The following is a 23,852-nucleotide window of genomic DNA, read 5'->3' as shown; positions in this document are numbered from 1 at the left end:
CTACCAGTCTGGGAGTCTGCGGAAGCCATTGCCTGCAGGGAGCCGGAACGCTAATGCCATTCTGAGGAGGGTCACCACACGAAGATCCTGAAACGATTGATCCAAAATACCGGGGCGGGGTTGCTTCTTAACACTGTTTACAATGGTGCATATGACGTTCCATCGTGGCGCATCGAGCCTAAGATTCCGGCCGCTTTGCTTTCCGTTTTGCGCTCTCCCCGCGTCATGTTTGGACTTTTCAAGAGCATTGACGCAGTGCAATTGCCAAATGGAAATTCCAAGAACGCTTCCGCTTTTACCCGGAAGGGTAATTTTTAATGACGAGCAAACCGTATTAATGAAGCCAGTTGGCTTCCTAACCTAGCCTAAGGATTGGTGTGGATTGGAGGAGGGGGAGGGGGAGGACACTCTTTCCCTTAGTATAGTGTAGAGCTGCACATACTGGGAATTTCACCAGATCCACGTTATTTATGATGTATGGTCCTTGTAATTGCTTCGAGAACATGTTCACTAATTCCTCATCCTCCCCCCTCCCTTTGCAGGACTATTTTAAGGCTTCCTTCGAGTCTGCTCTAAAAGCTCCGTCATGTATATACCGCCGATTTGTGGATCATTTTCCTTTGGCTCGTTTCCATTTCCAGCTCCGACCTCCTCTTCAAGACTCAACAACCTGGAGGCACCGTCATTTCCATCAGCAGAGACATGCGTTTCGCCAGCCGAAGAGTTTTGGGTTTCCTGACGAATGAAGCGCAAGGAATTCTGCATATTACTGTGTCGTGGTAACGCTCGGGAGTCCATATGGGAAGCGGTCAGTTGTCGGGAGTATTGAAGGACTGAAGATAACTGGGCAACTACGGCAGGCCCTGCAAGGGGTCTGCTCTGCCTCCGGCCATCAGCTAACCACAGTCTGTACAATCCATACAAGACGGTTCATTTCCGTACGAATCCTCAGGCACCAAGTGTGGGAGGCTATGGTTATAAAAAGAGGGCATATTTTCTCCTGCAACTGAGATTTTTTTTTCTTTTCTTTCTTCTTGGGTATTATACCTAGTATATTGTTTTCTTCTTCCCATGCCGGTTATCAGATATATCAAATACTTAGAAATTTTGGGATTCGCTTCAATACTCTTATACTCTCAAACCAATCTATCATACCTAGTGAGTAGCAGCAGCGCACATTCCTGATTGAATTTTTGATGTCTACACACCGCCCCACCCTTCAAAGTATTAATTTTTTTATTTATACATATATTTATTTTTAGTTTCAGATCATTCAACTATGGTAGCGTTGAGCAACGGTCAAGAAAAGTCGGGGGATGCCCCTAAACTCGAGGAGTAAGTTCTGACACGCTCTTCTTATCGCCAACATATATCATCCCTCTTTTTGTCCTATCAGCCCGTGGTTCGTTTATTTTGCATGAAGACCTGCATAAAGATCCATGTCAGGAGCCAACTCCCGGAAATACTCTAATATCTGTGTCAATAATAACTTGAATGAGACCCTTTGCAACTAACATATTTATATGTATCAGACAACCTGCGAAAGTTGCGCTTACAGAGGCGGCTTTGAAGCTCCATTTGAAGGCAAACCCGGAGCCATATAGTCCACTGCAACAGTTCCTTGATCAAAAGCCGCTCGGGGATATGATCACGGAGCTCTCTATCCTCACCAAGGAGTCTCTATCCATCGGGAGTGCACCGGTTGGGAAACCCGGAGACCAACCTGCCGGGCGTTATCAGCATGTATTCTTTGATAGTTAGTTCTACTACTATTGATTCGTCACCAAGCTTCAACAACACCTCATTGATCTGACGAAGCGACAAGACCATTCTCACAACGATACCTGAATACATATTGGCTGCCCTGTCTGAGGGATAGGTGGGGGGTGGGTGAAAGGGGTTATTTGTTTCCATGTCGGTGAACTCACTCCAAATTTGGCTATCCCCATCTGGTATGTGGCGGAGGGGCAATTCTGATTTCTGGTTGGTGGGATCACGGCTTGAACTTGGCGTTGGCCAGCAACGGGAACGCATAGGGCTGAGGGCCATTATTTCGTTAGTGGTCTAGATGTGTTGTTGTGTCGTTAGTGTCGGGTTTTGGGGAGGACAATCATGAAGCCAAGGACACAACCTTTCAAAAGTTCTGCGTTGTGGTTCCCAAACCCCTTTTTGTTGAATCCCTTCTGCTTTTATTTCGGTTCGCTTCCCCTTTCTTTTTCCAACCCCAAGAAGCGATGACATATTTACTACTTGTGTCATCCTTGCCAACCCATGACTAGGTAGTGCTCCTTGTTCCCCTGACCGCTCCCATTCTATTGTCCCCGCATCGCACCCTTTCGTCTCCCTTCTTCCCAGCTTTCCCTTTTATTATCCTATCATCCCCCCCTCCCTTTTTTTTTCAACCAGATTCCAACCCTTCAAGAAGGCTGTGATGACCCCTGCCCCACATTCTTTTCTTTTTCTTTTTCTTTTTCTTTAAACACTCTATCACAAAACACATTCCTTCATTTCTGTACCATTGTATCGGGAGAACGGGACTTCAACATCAACGAGATATTTAACGAGTCTATTGTCAGAACCTCCGCTTTACTCAAATAGCAATACAATTATCCACAGCCTTCTACCACTATGAGTATTCCTCTACTTATTCGCCTGTCGATTATTATATATTGATATTGAGATAACCACGTCCAAAAATATATGTACAGTGAAATCCCTCTTCGCAATATGATTCCTAAAATGGGACAAGATCATGCACAAGTAAAGCCATAGAGGTATTTTAGGGACCCTTTGAGTCTCAGAGAAGCTGTGGCAGATCACTGACAATGTCTCTGGGTTTGACACTTGCAGTGGAATGTAACAGCAGAATACCATATTAACTTTCCACCCCTCGAGATTGTCCTGCTACATAACCATAAGTAACCCTAATACAATACGCATACCACTGAAGTCCCTCTCATCGTAAGTTTGAGGGGGCTTATTGGTTCTCAAAGAGCCCCTTAGAAAATGTATTTTTCCATTCCCTAGTTTGGCAATCCTGTCACAATCTCGATATCTTCGATACCATTTTATCCATGTGTTGTTGTTGTTGCATTCACCTCTTATACTCACCCGCTAGAATATTAGAATATAAAAGCCCCATTTCTCTTTTCACTTCTCATCGCTGCTGGGGGGGAACGCGGGGCGCCCACAAGCTCACTGCAGGGATCTACATTTTGTGCAGGGGCGGCCTTACTTAGGATGCAATGAGTAAGGTGAACAAGAAAATGTTGGAGGGATTGGATTGGATGATTTGTACCCTCTATACCACCATAGCACTGGTGGTGATTGAGCTCTTTTGCCCTAGTGGCCGGCCTAATAGAAAATGCTATTGTGCTTTGCAGGGGTCCCCCCGTATGCCACATCGCCGTCGCTCTTGTGGGTCAGCTTGATCACTAGCTCACTAAACATTGCCCACAGCTCCAAGCACGAGATCCTCACACTAGTAATAATATTTCAAATTAAATTATTAGCGTGAATCAAAATTTTTGAAACCGTATTGCTGCTTAGACTGACAGCTTAATTTTACTGACAAAAGTGGCGGGGCCATGCACCACCAAAAACATCACTCCTACATCGGCGATGTCAGGCAAATCTTTGGGATGTACCATCAGAAAAAAACTCCTACTCCGCACCTTGCACACATCAACTTCATTTGCTACTTGTCCCTTGGTATCTTGAACACACTTCTCTTACTTCTCTGTCTTAAAAATGAGGCCGGGCTACTATTCAATATGTTTATCAGGAAATAATGCGCTAAGGGTTCATCTCGAATGTACGGAGTAAATGACATTCGATCCATTAGCGACTAGCTACTACTTTCCTTGTCTCAACATACAGAGCACATAAGCCAGGGCATGGACCACATCAGAGGCGGTGAAGCAGATAGTAGTAAAGGGGCGAGGCGCTGCGCTGCAAACAGATTGATTGAGGAGGGTGGTCAAGTGTATACAACTACACTGACTTTCTTGGAATTCAGGCTGTTATGACAATCACTGACTGACCGACCCCCTCGCTATTTCGTGGCTAGCTGTAGAATAAACAGCAGTCTTCCCCTCGAGTGGGTGGGTGGTAAGAAGCAACAACAGATCAGGCTTGGAGAAAGGGTATCTGAACACTCTCACATCGGGCAGCGATTTATTTGCCTGCCGATGCAATGGGCGCCAAACGAATAAGCGCTCGCCAAAAGTCCAGGAAATCACCCTGAGGTGACACATCATGCGGGTGCTTGAGATAGGCACACTCGGCGGGGTCATAACACTCTGATTTCCTGTGGTATAGTAACAGCATAGGCAGGAGCAGTATTCAATACGATACAAATACGCCAGATATCCTCCGAGCTGCAGGTCACAGCAGCATCCTTGTCGACTACGTGGTCGTTCATCATCATTCCGGTTCCTCACAGCTGAACCCCTGTTTTGCAACAGGCCGGACAGAGACGCGGACCTTCCTGCCAGCATCGTATCCTCGAGCTTGGTTTCGCTGCTGGAGCGAAGTGGGACAGTTCGCTGCACTGACTTTTCAGGGAGTTTAATTTTTTCCCTTGCGCCCACGCGATGGGATAGCAGTAAGCTGGTGTGCGGGAACAGATCTGTTGTCTCAGGTGAGCTTGTTTTTGTTTTTGTTTTTTTTTTCTCTCTACTCCATACACAGCGTACATTACATCCAGGGCGGGTGCCTTTCTCCAGAAGACGGTATTTTTTCCCTCTTCGCTCCAGTCTGATAGCTCTTATAGATCGACTATTGTATTCAAGTTCTTTCCATGTAAGAAAATTTACAGCGAACAAGTGTAGAAACAGAGAGTATAAACCATAAGGGTCGCAGAGGGCATTACTTCCGACATCATCCTCGTAGCGATCCAGCGCAGCCAACATGGGATGACGATTGATTGGCAGCTCACATGAAAAAAAAAAAAAAAAAGAAAAGAAAATAAAAAAGAAAAAGAAATCACCCTACAAATGACAGTTGATCTTCCAAACGGGGCCCACCACTCTCCCGGGTTTGGGTCTGTCAGAGCCTTGCGCTTCTTGTCAGAATAAACTATTGCAGGGCGTCTGGCTCCGATATCTCAGCCGGCAGTGAGCAAGCCACAGGAACTTTCAGCCTCGAAAGAACCCTGAAAGGTACAGCACAAGTCCGGGTTACATGCCCACAGTCGCGCTCGAAATCGGCTTCCATAACAATCGAACCCTGGGTGCCAAAACCATTAGTGCGGGGCCAATCCAAAATTGGGTAAAGTGTGATCATTTAAGGTTGGATGGTACGGCACGTAACCCAAACGTTACCGAGTTATATTGTAAGCCACTCCACAGCACCCTTGAGCAGCAGCAAAATGAATCTTCAGCCATGGAAGCGCGAATTTATTTGCCATATGATTCTTAATAAATCATCAACTACATCACAGATGGCCAAGGCTGCTGGATGTAGCGAGCGTACTATCACGCATATCCGCAAAACCTACGGTTGTTTGGCAGTGTTAGTCCGCCTCCAATCCGTGCTAAGCCGGCCCAGAAGTATTACGCCTCCGATGCTTGACGCCCTTTGTGACCACCTCACCGAGAAACCCGGCCTATACGTTGATGAGATGGTCGTCTTTCTTCAGGACGAATTTGATATACTAACATCGACAGCCAGCGTCAAACGGGCCCTTTGTTGCGCGGGTTGGACCAAAATGAAAGCTCAACAGAGAGCAAAAAAGAGCAGAACCCGGAGCTTGGTACCAGACTACCTGCATAGACTGTCCGAATTTAGTTCATATCATCTGGTCTATGTCGATGAATCTGGGTGTGATAAACGGATATGATTTAGACGGAGTGGTTGGTCTCCACTGGACGTGACACCAAGGCCAATATTATCAGATACTTCCTGCCTATACCCAAGATGGCATCCTCCTTTCTCATGCCTTTACTGGTTCAACTGATGCTGCTTTCTTCGAAGATTTCATTGGGCCAGCTGCTCCAGCACTGTGGGCGGTGGCCAGAACGCAAATCTGTCCTAGTGATGCATAACACATCATTCCATCACTCAACCAGGATAAAACAGATATGCTTCGATGCTGGTGTGAAACTACTATATTTGCAACTGTATTCACCTGATCTGAGCCCAGCAGAGGAATTCTTTGCTGAATTGAAGGCTTACATCAGGAAGAACCGGTCATTATATGACGAGGATCCTAGACAGGGTTTTGGTGTTTTCCTTCAACAATGTGTTGATGTCGTCGGCGCGAGAATAGAGAGTGCGGAAGGCCACTTTCGAAGTGCTGGTGTATCAATCGAGACATGTTGTTTTGAATAGAATACGTTCATCCTCTTGTCCTATGAAAAGAGCTGGGATACAGCAATGTATCAGTGTTCGTATCACTGCTAATATAACTCCAGAGTGCTCTGCAAAGCTCACTCCATGCTTCAACAGTCTTCAATTTATTCCCCACCTAGGTACTAAGCTACTACGATATATGGTTACTGCTGTAATACATACGCTCCGTCGAAATACAAATCCGTAGCAGTAACACTCATATCCTGGATATCTAAAAAGAAAAAAAGCCAAATACGCGAACCATCTCTGGGTATACACCCCAGCCTTGTACCAGCAAAGCCCAGGAAAATATTACCTCACACATTTCACGCCTGCCTGTAACTAGATCGGCTCTTTCCTCTCATTGCGAGCTCCTTGGCCGGCTCCGAAGGACAGAAAATCCATTTCAGAACATTGAAGGCTACCTTCTTGTTGTAGTTGTCCTTGCCTAGGCTGCATATAGCCCTCAGCGTCAAGCTGAGTGTTGGGTATGTTTCTGATGGATTGCAGGTTGCTTGGACTATGCGTACTTTCCCATAGATGAATGTCACAACAGTGGCCTTGACGGGCATTGTCAGCATTGGCACTGATCCATGGATACAAATAATGGGGAGGAAGTGCAAAGATGAACATGCTGTCAAAAGTCCTTCCTTGTATATTGGCTTAGCCATGTACCGGTCCTCCTCAGGAAGCCAAACCATCTCATTCATCTGACGGAAGAAGATTGAAGTGACTGCCAGCAGTTCACTTCTCAGGAGATAATCTCTGGAATTTCCTTGCTGTGTTGCATCAAATGCCCTTGAGTGATCTCGAACTATGCAGCTCCAGTGATTATGCCGAAGCTGGAAGATCTGAACACCCTTAATGCGGATGTAGGAATCGATTATTATGCCGACGCCTAGCTCGTCGAAGAGTGGGCCAGAAAAACTGATAAAATATCAGATAAAAAAAGCAAAAATAAATAGAGGAGCATCAAGAGAATATCATCTTACTCCGTAGCCTTAAAGGGAATTTCGTCTACAACCTGGTGGGCAGCGGTCTTCATGAAGCCAGCAAAACCCCAATTACCAGGGAGGCCCTGTTGGCCTTTCCCCGGCGCAGTAACTCTCTCGCACTTGTTGATGGCCTTTAGGAGCTCTGGAGATATTGGAAAAGCCACCTTCTCGCTGGAAGTTTCCTTACAACACACCTCGAGGTCCTCTGTCTTCTGCAACCACTCAAAGGGGAAAGAATCTCGCGAGTAGTATGTGAGGTAAAGATTAAGAAGGCTCGCCATGAGCCAGCCAACCTTCTCCGCACGATCGAATGAATTCCTTTCCGCCATGACGGGCTATCAATAAAAGAATGTCCGCTACTCTGCTGGTCCGATAGTACATGTAGCTGTTGTTTGTTGATGTGCTGTAGTGATGTTGTTTAGAAAAGCGCAGTCAGTAGTCTCTATATCAAATACATTTACCTGTTCAAGCCGTAACATGGGTCTATCTGTATATGACTAGGCACTTTACTGAATTAGGGTTTGCAACCCAGATATGGAAGCCAATTTCGAGCTTGACTGTAAATCATTAAGAGTCAAATTTTTGAAACCATGCAGTGCATTGAGATGCCTTGTATGACAGGTGTCTAGCAGGTGTTAAGCGCAGATTACGCGATTAGACGCGTCAAACGCTGCTTCATCGCTTTCTTGATATAATCTACATATCTCATGTGCAATCCAAAAGCAGAAATAAAAATATAACTCTACGAAGCGATCTCCTGTTCGTCAATCTGAAGCTGTCTGCACGCTTTCTGTCTTATCTTTCTTATCTTTCTTATCTTTCTTATCTGACCTCCGAAAAACGAAGGACAACTAACTAGGATGCACAACAAAACATGGAGTGGCCTAAACATACTAGTACGATTAATTTTTAACAGTACTGTTTTCTTTGACACTACCCTCATTATTTGGTGTGCGGCGGTAAACGACCAGCGGCGTTCCAGCCAGCTCCGCTTTGATTTGCAAGGACACGAATCGAGAGAAGAAACGACTATGTCCGAAGGGACCACCCATATACCATAATCCTGGATCTAAGAGTTCTGTTAATCAAATTTAGCTCGAAAGGGATATGTAGTGAGTCGCAATATCACAACTTACGGCCAAGTGGTTTCCACGCCCCTCGAACTTCACCTTCTTCGTCAAGCCCCCAAAACTCCTCAAGCTGCGCCGCGACGTCAGCACCCAGGATTCTAGCAATGGTGGGACCAAAGGACATTTCAAAACCTGTCGCCAGGAGGATGATATCGGCTTTAAGTTCGGAGCCATCATTAAATATGAGGCCATCTTTACTGTATCCGGTTATCACGGCATCTGACTTCACTTTAATCTGAACTCGTCAGTAGAAGTTAGGTCGCAGGAGGGATTTGCGCTCCACATTTCGGTGGAGAAGTGAATAATGAATGGCTGGGTATATACGGGAAATGGAACGTACCAAACCCTGGGCAACCTTCGCAGATGTGCCTACATCAATATAATGCCTTTTTTCGTCGTCAGCCAACACGTAAAATAGCAAACCTCACGAAGGAGCACGTTCGGTTTGAACGGTATAAATATTGAAGGCTATGAATATATTACCGGCCGCCCTCCTCGTATAATGTAGATAACGGATTGCCGCATCTTTTCACTCTGAACCCCACACGCTCTAGAGCGTCGAGTCGTTCGGTATCTTGACTCATCATGTCATTAAAACGGGACGTGACCATTTTGTTGACTATTGAAAGCGGAGTCGTATATTCAATCCTGTCGGCTAGGTTCGTGGGAAAGGTATCGTTGTATCTCGCTTGTTGTTTGTTAGGACTGTTTGACATCAACATCTCATGTACTGCATCCGTTAACTTACTCATGGCTCCTATATGCAACACGTTGCACTCAATTAATACACACGGTATTTGAAATTGCATGACCGGTGGATGAGCCGAACACTCTTACCTTGCTGGTAGTATTCAAAAGGCAGGATGACTAATAATGCGAACGAAAATATATCAGCAGGGATTTCCTAGATACGAGGCTCTCCTCTCAGAGAACAAAGAAAATAATAACTAACATGTCTGCCCCCTCTGTACCATTGTGACGGAGGAGAGACCGGCTTCGACCATGTCGTCACATACATCATGAGCTATAGAGGCAGGGTTAGATAATTGCTTCGAATTTTTAACCTGGGTAGCATCCCACCTGTGTTTGCAGACCCCACAACCTAGAGTAGATCAGCATCGGCCCACTCAAAGCACGTGAAACTCGGGGAGACATACCACTGCTGATTTGCCCTTCCATTGAGATGCAGATTTGTAGTCAACGGAATGGAGGACCAAGCCTCTAAAATTTTCCTAGCTAAATTTTCAGAAGATGGATCATTACCCTGATTGGTGTGTCAAGAATTCAAGGAAAAGGAAGGTGTTGATATAATCATACCCTTCCAGGAAAAGTAGGGACAACTGGAGTTTGACCCCCGGCTCCCGTCGCTAGGACGAGATGGCGGACCAAAATGCGTGTTTCTCCGTCCCTACGACGTAGCACCAGATTCCATTTCTTTTGATCTTTGTCCCAGGAACCAGACACTAGCTGTGACGAGAGCCAGACATTCTATCATTTTCCCAACTTAGTTAGCCTAATTGATGAATTTGGCGAAGATTAAAGGAATGACCTTGGACTCACAATGCCGAGCTTGTCGGCCCATAATTTATAGCACTTGGCAAGATCGTACTTGGACAGGAGCTCTGGATAGGAGTCGCCAGGAAACGTCCGCTCAAATGGGAGGTGCGCTACAATATCGTAAGTTAACTGTCAACCTTTGCACTGTGTTCAAGCCTTATTGCTAACCATACGCTCTGACAGTGTGTAACTTCATTGAGTCGTATCTCAAAAGCCAGTTGTCCCCGATGTTATCGTTTTTATCAATCAGAAGGTAGTTAACCCCCAATGACTGCAACCGTCCCGCAGTGGATAATCCACACTGGCCAGCACCCACAACCAGACAGTCAAACTCGTTGGCTTCCCAGTTGATGATCGGTGTCTGTGGATTTGGTACATCGACATCAGGATGCCCTTCAAGCCGCTCGAGAATGGTCCTCAATATCCATATTTTCCATGTGTCTCCTCCGTCGGGTACGAGCGAGACCATTCCGGAACAGAAAGACGCTGGGCAACTTTTTGTGCTGAACGTAAATCTACCTTCCACCCAGGATAATTTGGGAGTTTTCCGCACAACCTCCGCTGTCCCTGGAGTGAACGTGAAGTCAAAAGGTTTACGGATGCTGGAAACGTCGTTCCAAGCTGTTTCTATTGCTTTCGCGGTCGAAAATGTTCTTGGAAGTCCTGTTAGAGCGTATAGGTCCTTCCACAGCGCATCACCTATGAAGTCAGCATCGGTGAGCGAATGCAGACCTGAGATGCACGAAACCGCGACGAACTCAGGGTTCACATCATCCGGCACAACAGACATGGGTAAGGATCCGGGGAGGGTTTCAATCACCCCACGAGTGCCGGCGTCAGGGGCCATTTTGCAATGAGTTGGCCGTGTAAATGAGAGTGGGGTTCTGAAGAGAAATGAAAATTGAAACTGGGCCCATGGCAGCAATAAATATTATCCTGGGATTTTAGCCATGCCATGTTTTAAAGCCCTCTTATGTTGGATGGCATGATAAAGTTTGCACGTTATTATACGGGGCTATATAAGTTTCTTTGTTGGGCATATGCGAGCATATTGTCATAGCTAAGGACAATAGCAAGCATCTTAGCTCCCAACTTAAACTCAATCCGCTCCGCGACTCAAACTTTTAGAGATCGTTATCCTTGTTCGAGGACACAAGAGGAAGCCTCTCTTTCTTTATCAAAGGAATAGGTCGTAAAATCGCCATTTAGCACCAATCAGATGATACGTGCCAATCGCAATAGTATCCATCCCGCTCGCTTCAAAAAAAGGGTGGTTGAAAAGAAAATTGGAACTTCTCAAGGACGTGATATACGAGAGTGAAACAGGAGCAATTTTACCCATTGGCACTCTGATAGATTCAAGTGTGGATGAGAAAACTGATCGCACTTCTGCAGAGAAGTGTTTGTCTAGGAAGACGAACTCTTCTCATGTGGAAAAATAAACTCTCAAGCTAACTCCAATAAGGTTTCGGTAAGTTATAAAATAAGGAGCGGGGTTTGAACAAGACCAGTCACGACTCATAGAATCATGAAATGCTCGCAATCATCTTCCCTGGAAAGAGCCGCAATGCACACATTCGTCTGCTCGCTCTTTTCCTGGCAGCACCGAGTTCGGATGTAGTTGGTCCAGAAATTGTAAGTTTCATTATCTTTCTGGGGCCCGTTGACTTTTGAGCTTTGCCTCCTGTCGGAACTAGATAAAGTCCGAATATTGACCCAAATACTGAATATCAAAAGAATAATTGAATTGCTCATTCTAACTCCAGTATTTACATGATAATCAGGCAGTATTTATAAGAAAGAAGATGCTTGAACATATGATAGGGGCAGTGCTGATATCCATCGGAACATCCATCCATTTTCCGATATTGTCACAATAGAAGATCCTTGCTAATGTAATCAGTAGAATCTGAGATATGATATATCACTTCTGACACCTCCAAATCCCCAAGCTATGGGCTACGGAGCGAGAAAGCGCAAACAGCGAGAGACCCGCCAGTCTCCATGAACAAAACAATCGATTGGAGAGGAAGCTCTGACAAACGTGGAGCATTTCTGTGATGTCAAGACCTTTCCCTTCTCCTGAACTCTTGATGCTGGGCGCCGGGTCCTGGCTCTGTTGGGATAAAAACCGTTCACGGAATTCTTGATTGACGTGCTTATGAGGCCTCCAAGCCCAATTCGCTAACTGGGGTGTTTTCACCTTTGCATGAACAATGCACTTACAGGGAATACAGTTAACCCCGATTGGGCGTTCTTCTTGGATCTCGGCAGGCAGCGATCATTGCTAGGTGGCACAGCTCACCAGGCCTCGCAGGAGTCGTTGGAGGCCTCAGTTCGCCTTGCTAGGCCAGTTTGCGAGGCTGAGTGGAAACAGTATAAAAGGCCTTTATTCACTCTACTTCCTCTTGAAGAAACCAGTTTTCCTTCTTCTTCTTCTTCTTCTTCTTCTTCTCTTCTTCTTCTTTTTCTTCAATAGTGCATTATACCATTCTGTTACTGCTCAAAGCAGTTCTGTGTTGCTTGCAACTGGCTTGGTCGTACATTCTCTTTTTACTATTATCTACCCCTTCCATTCCTTAGTTTCGCGAGCAAAAGCTCCAAAAACGATAGAATACCTCCAAGGAAATCCTACAATATTCCAATTCGATCCTGACCCAAAGGACGATTTCACAGAGGAAATCACGATCGACCCTCAGCTACTAATACTCACCCCGTCACCCGAGGCTGAAACAGGAGTTTATTACAACTCTCAGATATCAAACGGGCTGCAAGATATAACACAAGACGACTCCTACTCCCTTTCAGGATCGTCGTTAGATCATTCCTCTTCTCCTTTGGCAGGTTCCATAATTGAGGATTTCTTGCTTAGTACGGCAGATAAAGCGCAGACAGCTTCTCCCGTACAAGAGCACGACCTTTCAACATCCGGACAAAATCCGGCCCACTCATTAGGAAAAAATCACTCTGTGAAACTTTCCTGCTCGGGTTGTGGGAAAGTGTTTGAACTTCCATGTCACTTGAGGTACACATTCCTTCCTACCCTTTTCCCTCTCTGCCTTTTCCAAGAAGCATTTCGCTAATAGCTACGAGTTTTTGCTTTCCTCTCTCTGGTTGAAGGAAACATGAGAAGTATCATATAAAAAGTTGGCCATGTAAGGTCCGGAATTGCACCAAGCAATTCTCTCGCGAAAGGGACCTCAAGAGACACCTGGGAGCTATCCACCCGGAATCATTTCCGGAGCTAGCAAAAACCTATCAATGTCCCAAGGGAGATTACGAGACCGGTCGAGGAGAAAACCTGAAGAGGCATATGGAAACGAAACATCCAAATGAGCCGATTCCCAAGAATTGGAGACAGGTTTTTCTGAAACGACAATGAAAGCTGGAAAATTGCTTTGCATAAATTCAGCGGTTCTTAATTTCCTTTGATTTCGAAACTCGATTATACCTACATGCTAGAAGAGCAAAAACTTCACCACACTCTTTTTTTCTGCCAGGGCAGGGCCCCTTACCCGAGGTATTCAATATTGGAGCAGCATGCAGTGATTCCCGGTATTGAAACAGATCCATGGGATGAGCATGTGTGGATTGACTGCGAAGCTAGGGCCTGGGGAAATTTCAACGAGGCCGGAGGGCAGGTCTGGCGGGAAGGGGGATATGACACTATCCACGATCCTTACACCATATTGTAATTCGCTTGTATGGCGCCCAGGGTCAATACAGCCCTGGAGGCATTGCACGAGTCGCAACACCCATTTCTTCCGTTCCACTTCATATATATCAGATATCAGATTTGCAGCAAAGTGAATTGTAAAGTCTTACACATGGTACCGTTTTGCGAGAAGTGAGCAGATCTAGTTGTAGTGGATTTTGCCTTACGGATTGCAATCGATGAAAGAGGAAAGAATCAGAAATCGTAGACCTTCCCAGATAAAGTGTAAGTTGTTTTGTCGCTCCAGTAACAGGGGGTGAGGGTCATAGCTAAACGGTTAAATTGTATCCTGACTCAATTACAATATCCCTCCCAGGCGGAGGGTAGTGTTTAACCAAGGTCTCCTCAAGATGGCAATTTCTCTATGCGGAACAATGAGATATCACAATACTGCCATCAACTAACTGCAAAACGGCGAGGGCTGGTGGGGATGATCCATTCCCATTGGTATTTATACAGTGGTAATCAATATTCCAAGACAAAAAAGCAAGTAGAATAAAAGCAGAAAATGGTATCGCGGAGTCTAATCAAGAATATGCACAAAGGACTTCAAAAATAAAATAAAATAAAATAAAAACATCCCAAAATATAATTAAGGCTAAAGGTCCCCAATCCTACCTTGAAGAATATTTGCCAGCTACGAAACGCCAAAGACACAGAAAGAACCCAAGAAAAAGTAATCAAAAAAAAAAAAAAACATAGAAACAGACAAGCCTACCACAAGCTTGAATACATTTTCACATCGCAATCGAATAAATTTTGCTGAGATAAAATAGAGTGCAGCCATACCACGTATAGAGATGGACGACTTAGAGTTACAGCAAGCATAAAAAGGGCCGTCGTAGTTAGGGCAAGGTAAAAAAATATAAAAGATAGAAAACACGTGGAAGAATGGAGAAATGGGACATGGACACTTCAAATGAACCTGGTCAATATACAAAGACCATCTGTGGACCAAAGCAAAATAGAGCATTAATCGTGACGTGAAAAGAAAAAAAGGCAAAAGAACAAGGTCATCTGGATTTTCCTTAATACAACCTAGAATAGAAACAGTAGGAAGCCAACCGAGTGGAAATGGCGAATTGAAAGAGACAAAAGCAGATTTGAAGGGAGAACAATTTTGGCTGGTTCAGAGACGAGAAGTAGAAGACTCCAGTAGAATGAAATTTGCTATCCGAGGCAAAGACAAAAGAAACCACCTGCTGAGAAAAACCCGAGTGAAAGAGAAAGGAGAGGTCACTCTGAGTTTCACTCCTGGCGCGTCCGTTTTACGCCATGCGGGTTCCAAGCACCGTCATTGCCTCCATGAGGCTGCCCAAAGAATGCAGGATTGAAGTGAGCATTTTGGTTTTGGAAACCGCCTTGCACTATGTCAGTATCTAATCATTTACGCCCGATATGGAAACAAGTTGCCCTCAAAAATGTGATGCCATACCTTGCATTCCCATGTTTCCTGCCATACCACCCATCATTCCGCCCATCTGATTGGGCATTCCTCCCATCTGCATGCCGCCCATGCCAATCGCACCCATTCCACCCACGTTAGGAACACCGCCAACGGGCATCATGGGATTCGTAGCGGGGCCACCCATACCGCCGCGACCCCCTCGCATACCACCAGGCCCACCGCGCATATTACCCATAATTCCGCCGCGGTTATTAAATCCGCCGTAAGATTGCATACCTCCAACTGGCGCGCTTTGGAAGCCGCCGCCCATGGCAACGCCTTGAAAGTTACCAGCTCCCATTGGTTGCGAGAAGTTACGATTGGCGTTAAAACCTCCAGACATACCGCTGCGATTGTAACCGCCGCCACGACCACCCCGATAACCACTGCTACTATTCATGCCAAAATTGGAGCTTTGGGTTGGAGAACTGAAATTACCAGACGATCCTGAACGTGCTTGTCGATCATCTTTACCGCGCATAGGATTATCCTTTGGTAGTGTACGGAACGGATTAGTGTTAGGATGTGTATATGTGACAGTGTATTTTCTTGAACTTTGTTGAGTGTTGAAAGATTCGATTTTGTGTTTAGTCGCAGTTGCAGCTTGGGATGACCTGAATTCAACAAAAGCTTGTCTAGATGTGGGGATAAATAGTTAGCTATCAAAGCCATCTAAGACTCAAAATTTGATGGTGATTTTGGGCATACCCTTTACTTTTACCATTCACTTTGTGCTCGCTGAACGTGACGTCTTTAAGCTCATCCTCAACCCCTGCTTGGTTGACCCAGCCTCTAATATCATCGTCTGTTGTCCACCAGTAAAGATCTGAAACGAATAGTGCAGTGGTCGCAGAGGGATCCGCAGCTTGATTGTCGTGACTTTCTTTTCGCTTCACTCCTTGCTGCGGTGGCGCTTGAGGCTGAGCCTGAGGTTGAGGCGGATTTGACGGCTGGGGTGTTGCTGCAGTTGACTCCCCAGTTTTAAATATCTTGTGATTTCCATTCTCGGCATGGCCATTACCATTACTGTATCTCTCGCTCGCCCCTTCATTATTTACCTCACCATTTTGTGGTTGCTCAGAGGCATCCAGAATGATATCTGTTTCTTCGCCTTTGAAATCACCTTCCTGTTCATTTCCGTTGTAACCCCCGCCATCCCCGTAAATGTCAATGTCAAAATTATCATCCTCAGTATTAGCCATGTCGTGAATCTCCTGGATGGGGAACCTGAATAGTGACGTAAATGATTGATCTTGATTTTCGTTATGCACAAGCTTCTGGCTCGATGAGCTTTAAGGAGAGTACATGTCTGCCGGTCGGACAATTCGTATTAGTAACAGAGAAACATGAATAGGGAAAAAAAATTCATCAGATGTAGATTGCGTAGTGTGATGTGATATCTTAGCAATCGAGACGTATCGCTGAAAATCGCTTCTAGGTCTAGAAAGCGACATAAGGCGAAAGAGAAGAAAAAGAAAGCCGCAAAGCCAGGATATTCAAAAAGAGAGGACGGACAGACAGACAGACACACGCACAGAGGGAGAGAGAGAGTGGCAGGAAGAAGATACGTACAAATCCCGACCGTACAGAGCTGTCGAAAAGAGAACACAGTTTTTATTCGCCAAAGCGGGATTGGATTTGGTCCCTCACGAATGAGATAAGTTACCTGACTGCCTTCGATGGCAAGTGCAGGTGATATGGAAGTCTTTTGAGAGTGTGTTTTGAAGGCAAAAGATGTCTGGTACAGGACAATGTCTCGGGGATCCCTCGCCCTGAAAAGAAGCAGTTAACCTGGCTGGGCCTAAAGTAATCTAGCTAGACAACAGTTGACACCGCCAATCGATTTCTCTTTTTTTTGCAAAGTACAGGAAATAGGGAAAAGGGAGTAAAGGCAGCTAGGACGAGTCAATCAAGTGGTAAAAGGCCAAAGGTGGGAGAGATGGGATTCGAAGCCCAAAATGCGCAACCAAGTGAAACTCCAGCCGTGCCGCCAGGGACAGATAGCCCTGGGATGTAAATGTAAGTCTATCAATTTGGAAATGGGGGACAATAATAGTGAGATATAAAACAATATGACGATGTGACCAGATTTGGATAGGGACAAGGCGCGTGTGTTTGGAAGAGACGTTGAAGATGCTGAAGTCGCCGTTCCAAGTTGGGGAGCTCGAGTTAGGTGTGCTGAGTAAGCCATAGATCACACCAAGGATAAATCGGAATAACTAGTCGCCGATGCTAGGTCCGATTCGGACATTTGGAAGGCCACCTCAGCCAGATTGTGACCAGGAAGGTTGGGAGAACCGTTGAAGCGTTGCACCTCGCGAACAACCTTTTATCCCGATTCCTACCAGCAGTAAAAGTCGATATATCTACTTTCCTACCCGTAACCATCATTTTCCCGTTCCTCCCGCACCATTTCCTCCCACAATGTCAGACACCTTCCAGGAACTCGCCGATATCCCTAAGGATTTCGTCAAAGATGGCATGCTCTTCATGAACCGATGTACAAAGCGTGTGTACTGCCGCTCCAATCCCTCCCTTTTTCTTTCTACTTTGTTCTTGTTCACAAAATAAATGCATTCGCGTCATATCCAATTACTGACACGCACAATCAATCAGCCGACAAGCGTGAATTCCTCAAGATCAGCCAGGCAGTTGGCTTCGGTTTCTTGATCATGGGAGCTATAGGTTACTTCATCAAACTGAGTGAGTAGCCTCCTTCTTTTCTATTGCCCTCCGATTTATCTAGACATGATCCTGATCACACTGTAGTACACATTCCAGTCAACAATATTCTCGTCGGAGGTGCATGATGTGAGCAATTGGGCGAACGAAATCTAAGAGGGCCCCAGATAATCAAATATTCTGGGATTGATGCGAGTGGGTAAAAATGATACAAGGATATAAATCTATTGCGTGCAAATATCCGATCAACTCCATTTCTATCGCGGTTACCTCTATTTATTCTGGAGAGCCGTGTCGTCATCTCCTTTAAAGGTCGATTGATATGTGTCATTAATGGTGCGAGACCGGACAGAGCATTTTTTTGTGAGCGAAAAAGGACCATTTTTGTTTTTATATTTAAGCAAAACACAATGGGAGGCAATGGTGGAGGATGCTGGGTTTTAATAGATCCCTCCTTGCGTTCCCTAGTTTTCTTGTTGATATTTCTTCGCACTCTTTTTTTCTTTTGCTTTTGTCGAGTCCCCTTTACGTTTTGCATGTGTACAATATTCAGTTGTTATTTACGTTGGGCTTCGTTTCCTACGTTGTTGTTTTGTTTGTTAATTCGTTGCAAATAATTCCTTTTTCCTATTTTTTTACATGATTGAGGGGTTAATTAAGCCCATATATCGTTGAGTTCAGAAGATGGTATTAACGTATTGGGAATAGTTTGCTTCACTCTAATGGCATATATCGTGGAATAGGAGGTGGCAATGTGCTATTCGTTCAAGAAAATATCGCATGTCAAAACATAAAGCGATCAATACATAGCCACGGCCGAACAAAGAAGGAGATATCTTGGAAATATGCCACCCATATTCAATGAAAATGGAGGATAGAATAGTGAAATCGTCATAGGCATCATGTCGATAAAAGCATACCTACCATGCCAAACCGATCGTCTGGTGGGGGGTATGCAAAGTCTATATCGAGAAGGTTGGCAGAAGCACATGTTCGTCACGACATAAATATTTACGAAAGTATAAACCTAATACAGGAACATAGATTATAAAAAGATAAATGAGGCATTGACCGACGAAACTATCCGGCCCTACGTAAAAGGCCTTCGCAGCTCGTGTCATTCGATGGGCCATCGGACAAGCCAGCCACGCTGGAATCGGCGAGCATGCCTACCACGGGTTCATGTCGAAAGGATCGTCATCATCTAGTGCGATAAATGATGCGATTCCTCCATTCCTTATGATATGGCCTGTGAGTCGTCTGCCCTCTTCCGCAGAGCGGTTGCTGCTAGGCTGCAAAGGTTCCAGCTTGCTGTTGTAGCTTTGTCCGACTGGGCATTCGCCTTCGTCGACGTCAGCACCATCATTCCAGACATGCACACTGCAGGTGCCGGTGGACATGCCCCAGCCGTTCCACGAGGTTGCTGAATTAATTGATAACATACATGATTAGCTAGGCTCTTCTCCTGCAATGGAGCACTCGCAACCTCCAAAGGACTCCAGACCCGCTAATAATCTTCGAGTTTTGAATATGAACGGGAAAAAAAAGTAACCTACCTGCTATAATGGGGGCATTTGGGTGCCAACTTGCGTCTCTTACGCATGTTCCCCATTCGATCTCGCTCCTCCCCATCCGATACGCAGGATGGTACATGTCAGAATCGTGCTGCCGAGAATGGAACGAAGCCTCCCCAACATCGATAATACGGGCAACTGTGGCGTCGAGATTGTAAATAAAAACTCGGCCGTCTGAACTTCCTGAATACACATATCTGGAGTTGGCACTTATATCGGGAGAGAAATGACAGCGTATAAGTGTTTTCAATACACGATGTCCACGGAAGGTGACAACAGAACAATCGTATGGATGGGGAGTGTAATCTGCATCCGAGATAGACATATATCTGTAATCAAAGCCCGTAGAATAGCTGCTCAAGTCGATTGTATCTAGCTTCGCACTCGTCATCATCTTGCGTAGGTCCCAGAGCTTCATGCTTTGATCCTTTCCGTTGCTTAATACATAACGTCCGTCTCCCTTACTGTCGACATATGCTATATATTTATTTCACACACGTAAGTCTAGGTGGCCATGGTACTTTTTATAGTGTATGGGTGGGATGATCTTTTCCACTCACTGATCCCTTCACTGTGGCCTAGGAAACAACCCGCAGCACGGCCATCCCCCATTGATCTCCGGTCCCAAACCTTTATTGTCGTATCATCAGACCCTGAGTAAAGAATATGTGGTGAAGACTTATCTCCAAAACAAACGGCGTTGACATCATCATCGTGGTTTTCCAGTTTTAATATTGGCGTCCGGCTTTCGATGTCATAAACAACCACGCTTTGATTGGAAGTACCAGCAATCAACTCGCGACCGTCACCACTAAAGCGAATACTCCATATCTACAAAAAAAGAGCGTCAGTTTATTTACACAATTACATACATAAATTAGGGAATATATACCCCAAATCCTGGTCCACTAGTGGGCGAGCCGGACCGCTGGGCAAAATCTAGCAGAGTAGGTTCCGAATCCGAAGACGGGTCTGTTCCTGCCAGGCACACAATACTTCGAATCGAGCTATATGCCAAATATCTGTTGTCCGGGCTCAAGCTTGCGTCTGTGAGAGTCCATTGCCCAAATGGGTATTCAACTGTCTTATACCACTTCCATTCGAGGGGATTTGATGTATCGTACATTCGCACTTTAAAATCCTGGGCGCAGGAAAAAAAGAAATTTCCGTCGTCGGAGAAAGATCCAGAGTAACACCTAGAATTATAATGAATGATTTTATCGGCCTTCGAACTGGGAACAAGGTTCTGTTCATTAATTAGTCAGCGTTGGAAGCAAGGACAAGCCAAGATCTGAAAAGTGAGCTGCTGGGGATACATACCTGGGATATAGCAGGCGGAAGAAGCTGCGGGCCATAAGCTAACTCCCTCCACATCAACCTTGTAGACAGTCTTTCCTTCCTTCGTTTTACCTTATCCACATAGTGCAAATTACTTCCATAATCCCCGGAATACATTAGCTCCCGCCCGACATCGCTTGGTATTTTGGGTAGCAGGTGTTCACCAGTACGTGATCCGCTCATACGATATGTAGGCCTTCTGTATGCATCATTGCCGTTTTCATCTAAGTAAAATCGTAACCCTGATATTCTCTGCGTGGGTAGAATGCGACGTAGACCCTCTGATCCAAGAAAGCGAAACAATTCGGCCGCGGACACTGGAAATCACTATCAGAAAACCGGCAGCCTTTGCTTCGGACGAAAAGGGAGCTCGTTACATGGGGAATTGTTGTCCTCTGCGTCATGCGCCCCTTGCCCGCCTGCTCCGCCAGCTTGGGCATCTATTTCATGGTCAGGTCATCACCACAGAAGCTTGAGCATCTGGCTCGACGGCATCTCAGAAAGACTTACCCAGAGTAGCAGGTTCTTCATAATCCTCCCAGTCTTCTTCATCACCCCTTTCAATATCAAAGTAGTCTTCCGGAGGTGCAAAACCCATCATATCGTCATCACCGACGGCATCAATAAACCATTGGGGAGCATCTTGCAAAGTCTGTCGTGGGCCAGGTTGGCTGCCGGAGCCTGGTTGCGAGGGTGGACTTGACGAACTCATGGCGGGGGAAAAAGCTTAATTGAGCTTAAACTGATATATTTCGAGAGTCCTTCTTCGAGAATAAAAGGATAGAGGAACTTTTGACTCCGGGTGCCGCGGGGAGCTGGGGATAAGGTTTTAGTCAGCATGATGCACAACTAGTAGACTATCTAGTGAACTATAAAGGCAGCTAGACAGGAGTTGACCAAGTTATCTCACCGTGATAGCATTATATCCGAGCAGCATGAAATTGAATGACCCCAAGATCCAACTAGAGAAAACGTACGCTGTATATGCAAATTCTACACTGCACTGCTGTCCCAGGCCGTAGGCTTACTACGCTGTACATTATCGATCTAAAAAAAAACATCATAGGAGTGTCGGGTAGGTGCAGTTTGCCGAGGAAGGTATGCCAAGCAACTTAGCCACACGCTGAATCAGCGGAAGCTCTTGTGGTTGACTCGATCCTCGCGTTGCAATCCATGAAATCCACGAAAATATCGACAAGCTGCTCACTTGATCCACGTATGGTTACTCGCCTATAACCTGGACAAATCCCTTTAGTGAATACCAATCCAATATTCTACTAACGATCCAAGAACTCGCTCTATCCAAGATAGCCAACCAAGACCACCCTGGTATCGCTCCTGGGAGATCTTTTGGTTTTGAAACCGAAGCCATACGAAGATGCAAGCTATACCAGATGCGCGCCAGCAAACCTTTGAGGAGATATATGGGCCTCCAGAAAACTTCCTCGAAATTGAGGTACATATCTCCAAGACACCCCTCCTGTGGCTTTCACAACTGCGTTGCAACTGTTTTTGTTACCCCTCATTTCCACCGACACACTACCCGCACCTTGTGTCCTGCGTGGTTGCCGGTTTTATTCACCTACCCAAACACTTATCTCTATGAAGCTCCAGACTGACCTCCGCTGTTCTTATTTATAACAGGTAAGAAATCCTCAAACTCACGGCACATCGCGCAACATGTATACCTCCTATGAAATCGTGTGCCGCACCAACATCCCCGCTTTCAAACTTAAACACTCCGTCGTGCGCCGCCGCTATTCAGATTTCGAATATTTTCGAGATATACTGGAGCGCGAGAGCGCGCGCGTAACAATTCCACCTCTTCCCGGGAAAGTATTCACCAACCGATTCAGCGATGATGTAATTGAGCATCGACGCGAGGGTTTACAGCGGTTTTTGCAAATAGTCGTAGGGCACCCCTTACTGCAAACAGGGAGTAAGGTGCTTGCCAGCTTTGTGCAAGGTAGGGAAAGAAATTGTTCTACTCATTTCCTGGATCCCGCTAACCGAATTTCGCGCGTCCTAGATCCTAACTGGGACCGGAATGCCTGGTAGGAACCAAACCGGATCTATATCGTACAGCTATTGCATGATTTGAAGAGAGCTATAATACATCCCCCCCGATCAGTACAAAAATCACGAGTCATGACGAATTCAAAAATTGCAGAATATTTTCTTTTCTCTTACATTTTCATTCCGTTATCGCCGCACTGATATCTCTGGGCAGAATGTCTCGAAGAGTACCAAGCGGAGAACAATTGGCCGAGCATGCCAATAGCGAGCGTAACTACTTGATTGATTCGAGTGTCGTTCATCCCTTTCAACACGGAAGAGCCATCCGAGGGCAAAATACTGGCTACATTTTGTTTCTTTGGTCCTTTCGCTTTTTCTATCCGTATTCTTCTGTCCTCATCCCTTGTTACCATTTCGTGCACATCCTTTGTCTTAATTTACTGCCCTTGTACATTTTCTCTCTCACCTCCCGTTTTTTCCTCCCCGGTGCATATTTATCCTTGCAAGCTAATTTATCAAGTTTTCATTTTTAACAAGCTGTGATCCTTTCTTTCTCTAATTGGATCGGAATCGAATTTCACATTACTTGCAATTATATCTCCTATACCTCGGGTGGCGTACCATACGTATTGCATGTAGTATTTATAGTATGCGTAAAAAAGCTGTTCCTCAATGCTGGAGGTCCTACATTTGCGCTATGACACGCGACCTACACAGCGGGATGGTTAATCTTTCTTCTATTATTAAAAAAAAGTGTTGGGTGTTGCTACAGCTTCTCTCGTCACATGTCTCCTCTCTTTATATTGCTCATAGCGTTCGTCTAGCTATGTGTAAAACCAGAACCAAATATGTAGCGGTAGGGTTAAGCCACTAGGATAAAAACCTTGAGCACGGACTGAAAATGAGTCGTTGATGCCATGCGGGTCGACTCGTGTCATACTACGGAGTAACTACGGAGTAGTAGGTTGAAGATTGAAGCTAACATGTTTCTTGAACAACCATATGCCTGAGAGCCTGGAGGATGACGCTCCAAAACCTCTGCTTCACCAAGACGGGCGAATAAAT

At 45.5% G+C, this 23,852-nt stretch overlaps 10 protein-coding genes across 10 annotated transcripts; 4 read left to right on the top strand and 6 right to left on the bottom strand.

The window, feature by feature from the left end:
* HCBG_04440 (uncharacterized protein) lies at positions 1 to 992 on the bottom strand (the record flags this gene model as incomplete). Its single annotated transcript, XM_045431489.1, has 4 exons — positions 1 to 360; positions 443 to 534; positions 597 to 907; positions 943 to 992. The coding sequence occupies 4 exons, from the start codon at positions 990 to 992 to the stop codon at positions 1 to 3; spliced, it is 813 nt and encodes a 270-aa protein (XP_045288042.1).
* A 2,362-nt stretch (positions 993 to 3,354) lies between these two features.
* Positions 3,355 to 4,913, bottom strand: HCBG_04439 (uncharacterized protein; the record flags this gene model as incomplete). Its single annotated transcript, XM_045431488.1, has 4 exons — positions 3,355 to 3,481; positions 3,736 to 3,761; positions 4,044 to 4,556; positions 4,698 to 4,913. The coding sequence occupies 4 exons, from the start codon at positions 4,911 to 4,913 to the stop codon at positions 3,355 to 3,357; spliced, it is 882 nt and encodes a 293-aa protein (XP_045288041.1).
* Positions 4,914 to 5,184: 271 nt separating this feature from the next.
* On the top strand, positions 5,185 to 6,333 carry HCBG_04438 (uncharacterized protein; the record flags this gene model as incomplete). Its single annotated transcript, XM_045431487.1, has 3 exons — positions 5,185 to 5,271; positions 5,444 to 5,823; positions 6,072 to 6,333. 3 exons carry the CDS (start codon positions 5,185 to 5,187, stop codon positions 6,331 to 6,333), a joined length of 729 nt encoding a protein of 242 aa, XP_045288040.1.
* A 326-nt stretch (positions 6,334 to 6,659) lies between these two features.
* HCBG_04437 (uncharacterized protein) lies at positions 6,660 to 7,657 on the bottom strand (the record flags this gene model as incomplete). The annotated part of the gene is made up of 2 exons (XM_045431486.1): positions 6,660 to 7,260; positions 7,326 to 7,657. The coding sequence occupies 2 exons, from the start codon at positions 7,655 to 7,657 to the stop codon at positions 6,660 to 6,662; spliced, it is 933 nt and encodes a 310-aa protein (XP_045288039.1).
* A 573-nt stretch (positions 7,658 to 8,230) lies between these two features.
* On the bottom strand, positions 8,231 to 10,862 carry HCBG_04436 (flavin-containing monooxygenase; the record flags this gene model as incomplete). Its single annotated transcript, XM_045431485.1, has 10 exons — positions 8,231 to 8,397; positions 8,465 to 8,686; positions 8,799 to 8,827; positions 8,942 to 9,215; positions 9,296 to 9,325; positions 9,539 to 9,560; positions 9,616 to 9,690; positions 9,776 to 9,946; positions 10,019 to 10,125; positions 10,184 to 10,862. 10 exons carry the CDS (start codon positions 10,860 to 10,862, stop codon positions 8,231 to 8,233), a joined length of 1,776 nt encoding a protein of 591 aa, XP_045288038.1.
* Positions 10,863 to 12,075: 1,213 nt separating this feature from the next.
* Positions 12,076 to 13,397, top strand: HCBG_04435 (uncharacterized protein; the record flags this gene model as incomplete). The annotated part of the gene is made up of 4 exons (XM_045431484.1): positions 12,076 to 12,148; positions 12,253 to 12,435; positions 12,599 to 13,040; positions 13,136 to 13,397. 4 exons carry the CDS (start codon positions 12,076 to 12,078, stop codon positions 13,395 to 13,397), a joined length of 960 nt encoding a protein of 319 aa, XP_045288037.1.
* A 901-nt stretch (positions 13,398 to 14,298) lies between these two features.
* On the bottom strand, positions 14,299 to 16,379 carry HCBG_04434 (RRM domain-containing protein; the record flags this gene model as incomplete). The annotated part of the gene is made up of 3 exons (XM_045431483.1): positions 14,299 to 15,091; positions 15,166 to 15,812; positions 15,886 to 16,379. 3 exons carry the CDS (start codon positions 16,377 to 16,379, stop codon positions 14,979 to 14,981), a joined length of 1,254 nt encoding a protein of 417 aa, XP_045288036.1.
* A 1,222-nt stretch (positions 16,380 to 17,601) lies between these two features.
* On the top strand, positions 17,602 to 17,987 carry HCBG_04433 (translocon subunit SSS1; the record flags this gene model as incomplete). The annotated part of the gene is made up of 3 exons (XM_045431482.1): positions 17,602 to 17,686; positions 17,794 to 17,880; positions 17,959 to 17,987. The coding sequence occupies 3 exons, from the start codon at positions 17,602 to 17,604 to the stop codon at positions 17,985 to 17,987; spliced, it is 201 nt and encodes a 66-aa protein (XP_045288035.1).
* An 869-nt stretch (positions 17,988 to 18,856) lies between these two features.
* On the bottom strand, positions 18,857 to 21,483 carry HCBG_04432 (WD domain-containing protein; the record flags this gene model as incomplete). Its single annotated transcript, XM_045431481.1, has 7 exons — positions 18,857 to 19,282; positions 19,416 to 19,910; positions 19,994 to 20,264; positions 20,326 to 20,679; positions 20,754 to 21,088; positions 21,149 to 21,211; positions 21,282 to 21,483. The coding sequence occupies 7 exons, from the start codon at positions 21,481 to 21,483 to the stop codon at positions 19,029 to 19,031; spliced, it is 1,974 nt and encodes a 657-aa protein (XP_045288034.1).
* A 666-nt stretch (positions 21,484 to 22,149) lies between these two features.
* HCBG_04431 (sorting nexin-3) lies at positions 22,150 to 23,377 on the top strand (the record flags this gene model as incomplete). The annotated part of the gene is made up of 3 exons (XM_045431480.1): positions 22,150 to 22,227; positions 22,416 to 22,737; positions 22,801 to 23,377. The coding sequence occupies 3 exons, from the start codon at positions 22,150 to 22,152 to the stop codon at positions 22,827 to 22,829; spliced, it is 429 nt and encodes a 142-aa protein (XP_045288033.1).
* Between the last annotated feature and the right edge of the window lie 475 nt (positions 23,378 to 23,852).

This window comes from Histoplasma capsulatum, assembly GCF_000150115.1.
Source record: "Histoplasma capsulatum G186AR genomic scaffold supercont2.5, whole genome shotgun sequence".
Taxonomy (NCBI): domain Eukaryota; kingdom Fungi; phylum Ascomycota; class Eurotiomycetes; order Onygenales; family Ajellomycetaceae; genus Histoplasma; species Histoplasma capsulatum.
Note: the sequence above shows the minus strand (reverse complement) of the source record. Positions and strands in the feature narration are given on the sequence as shown.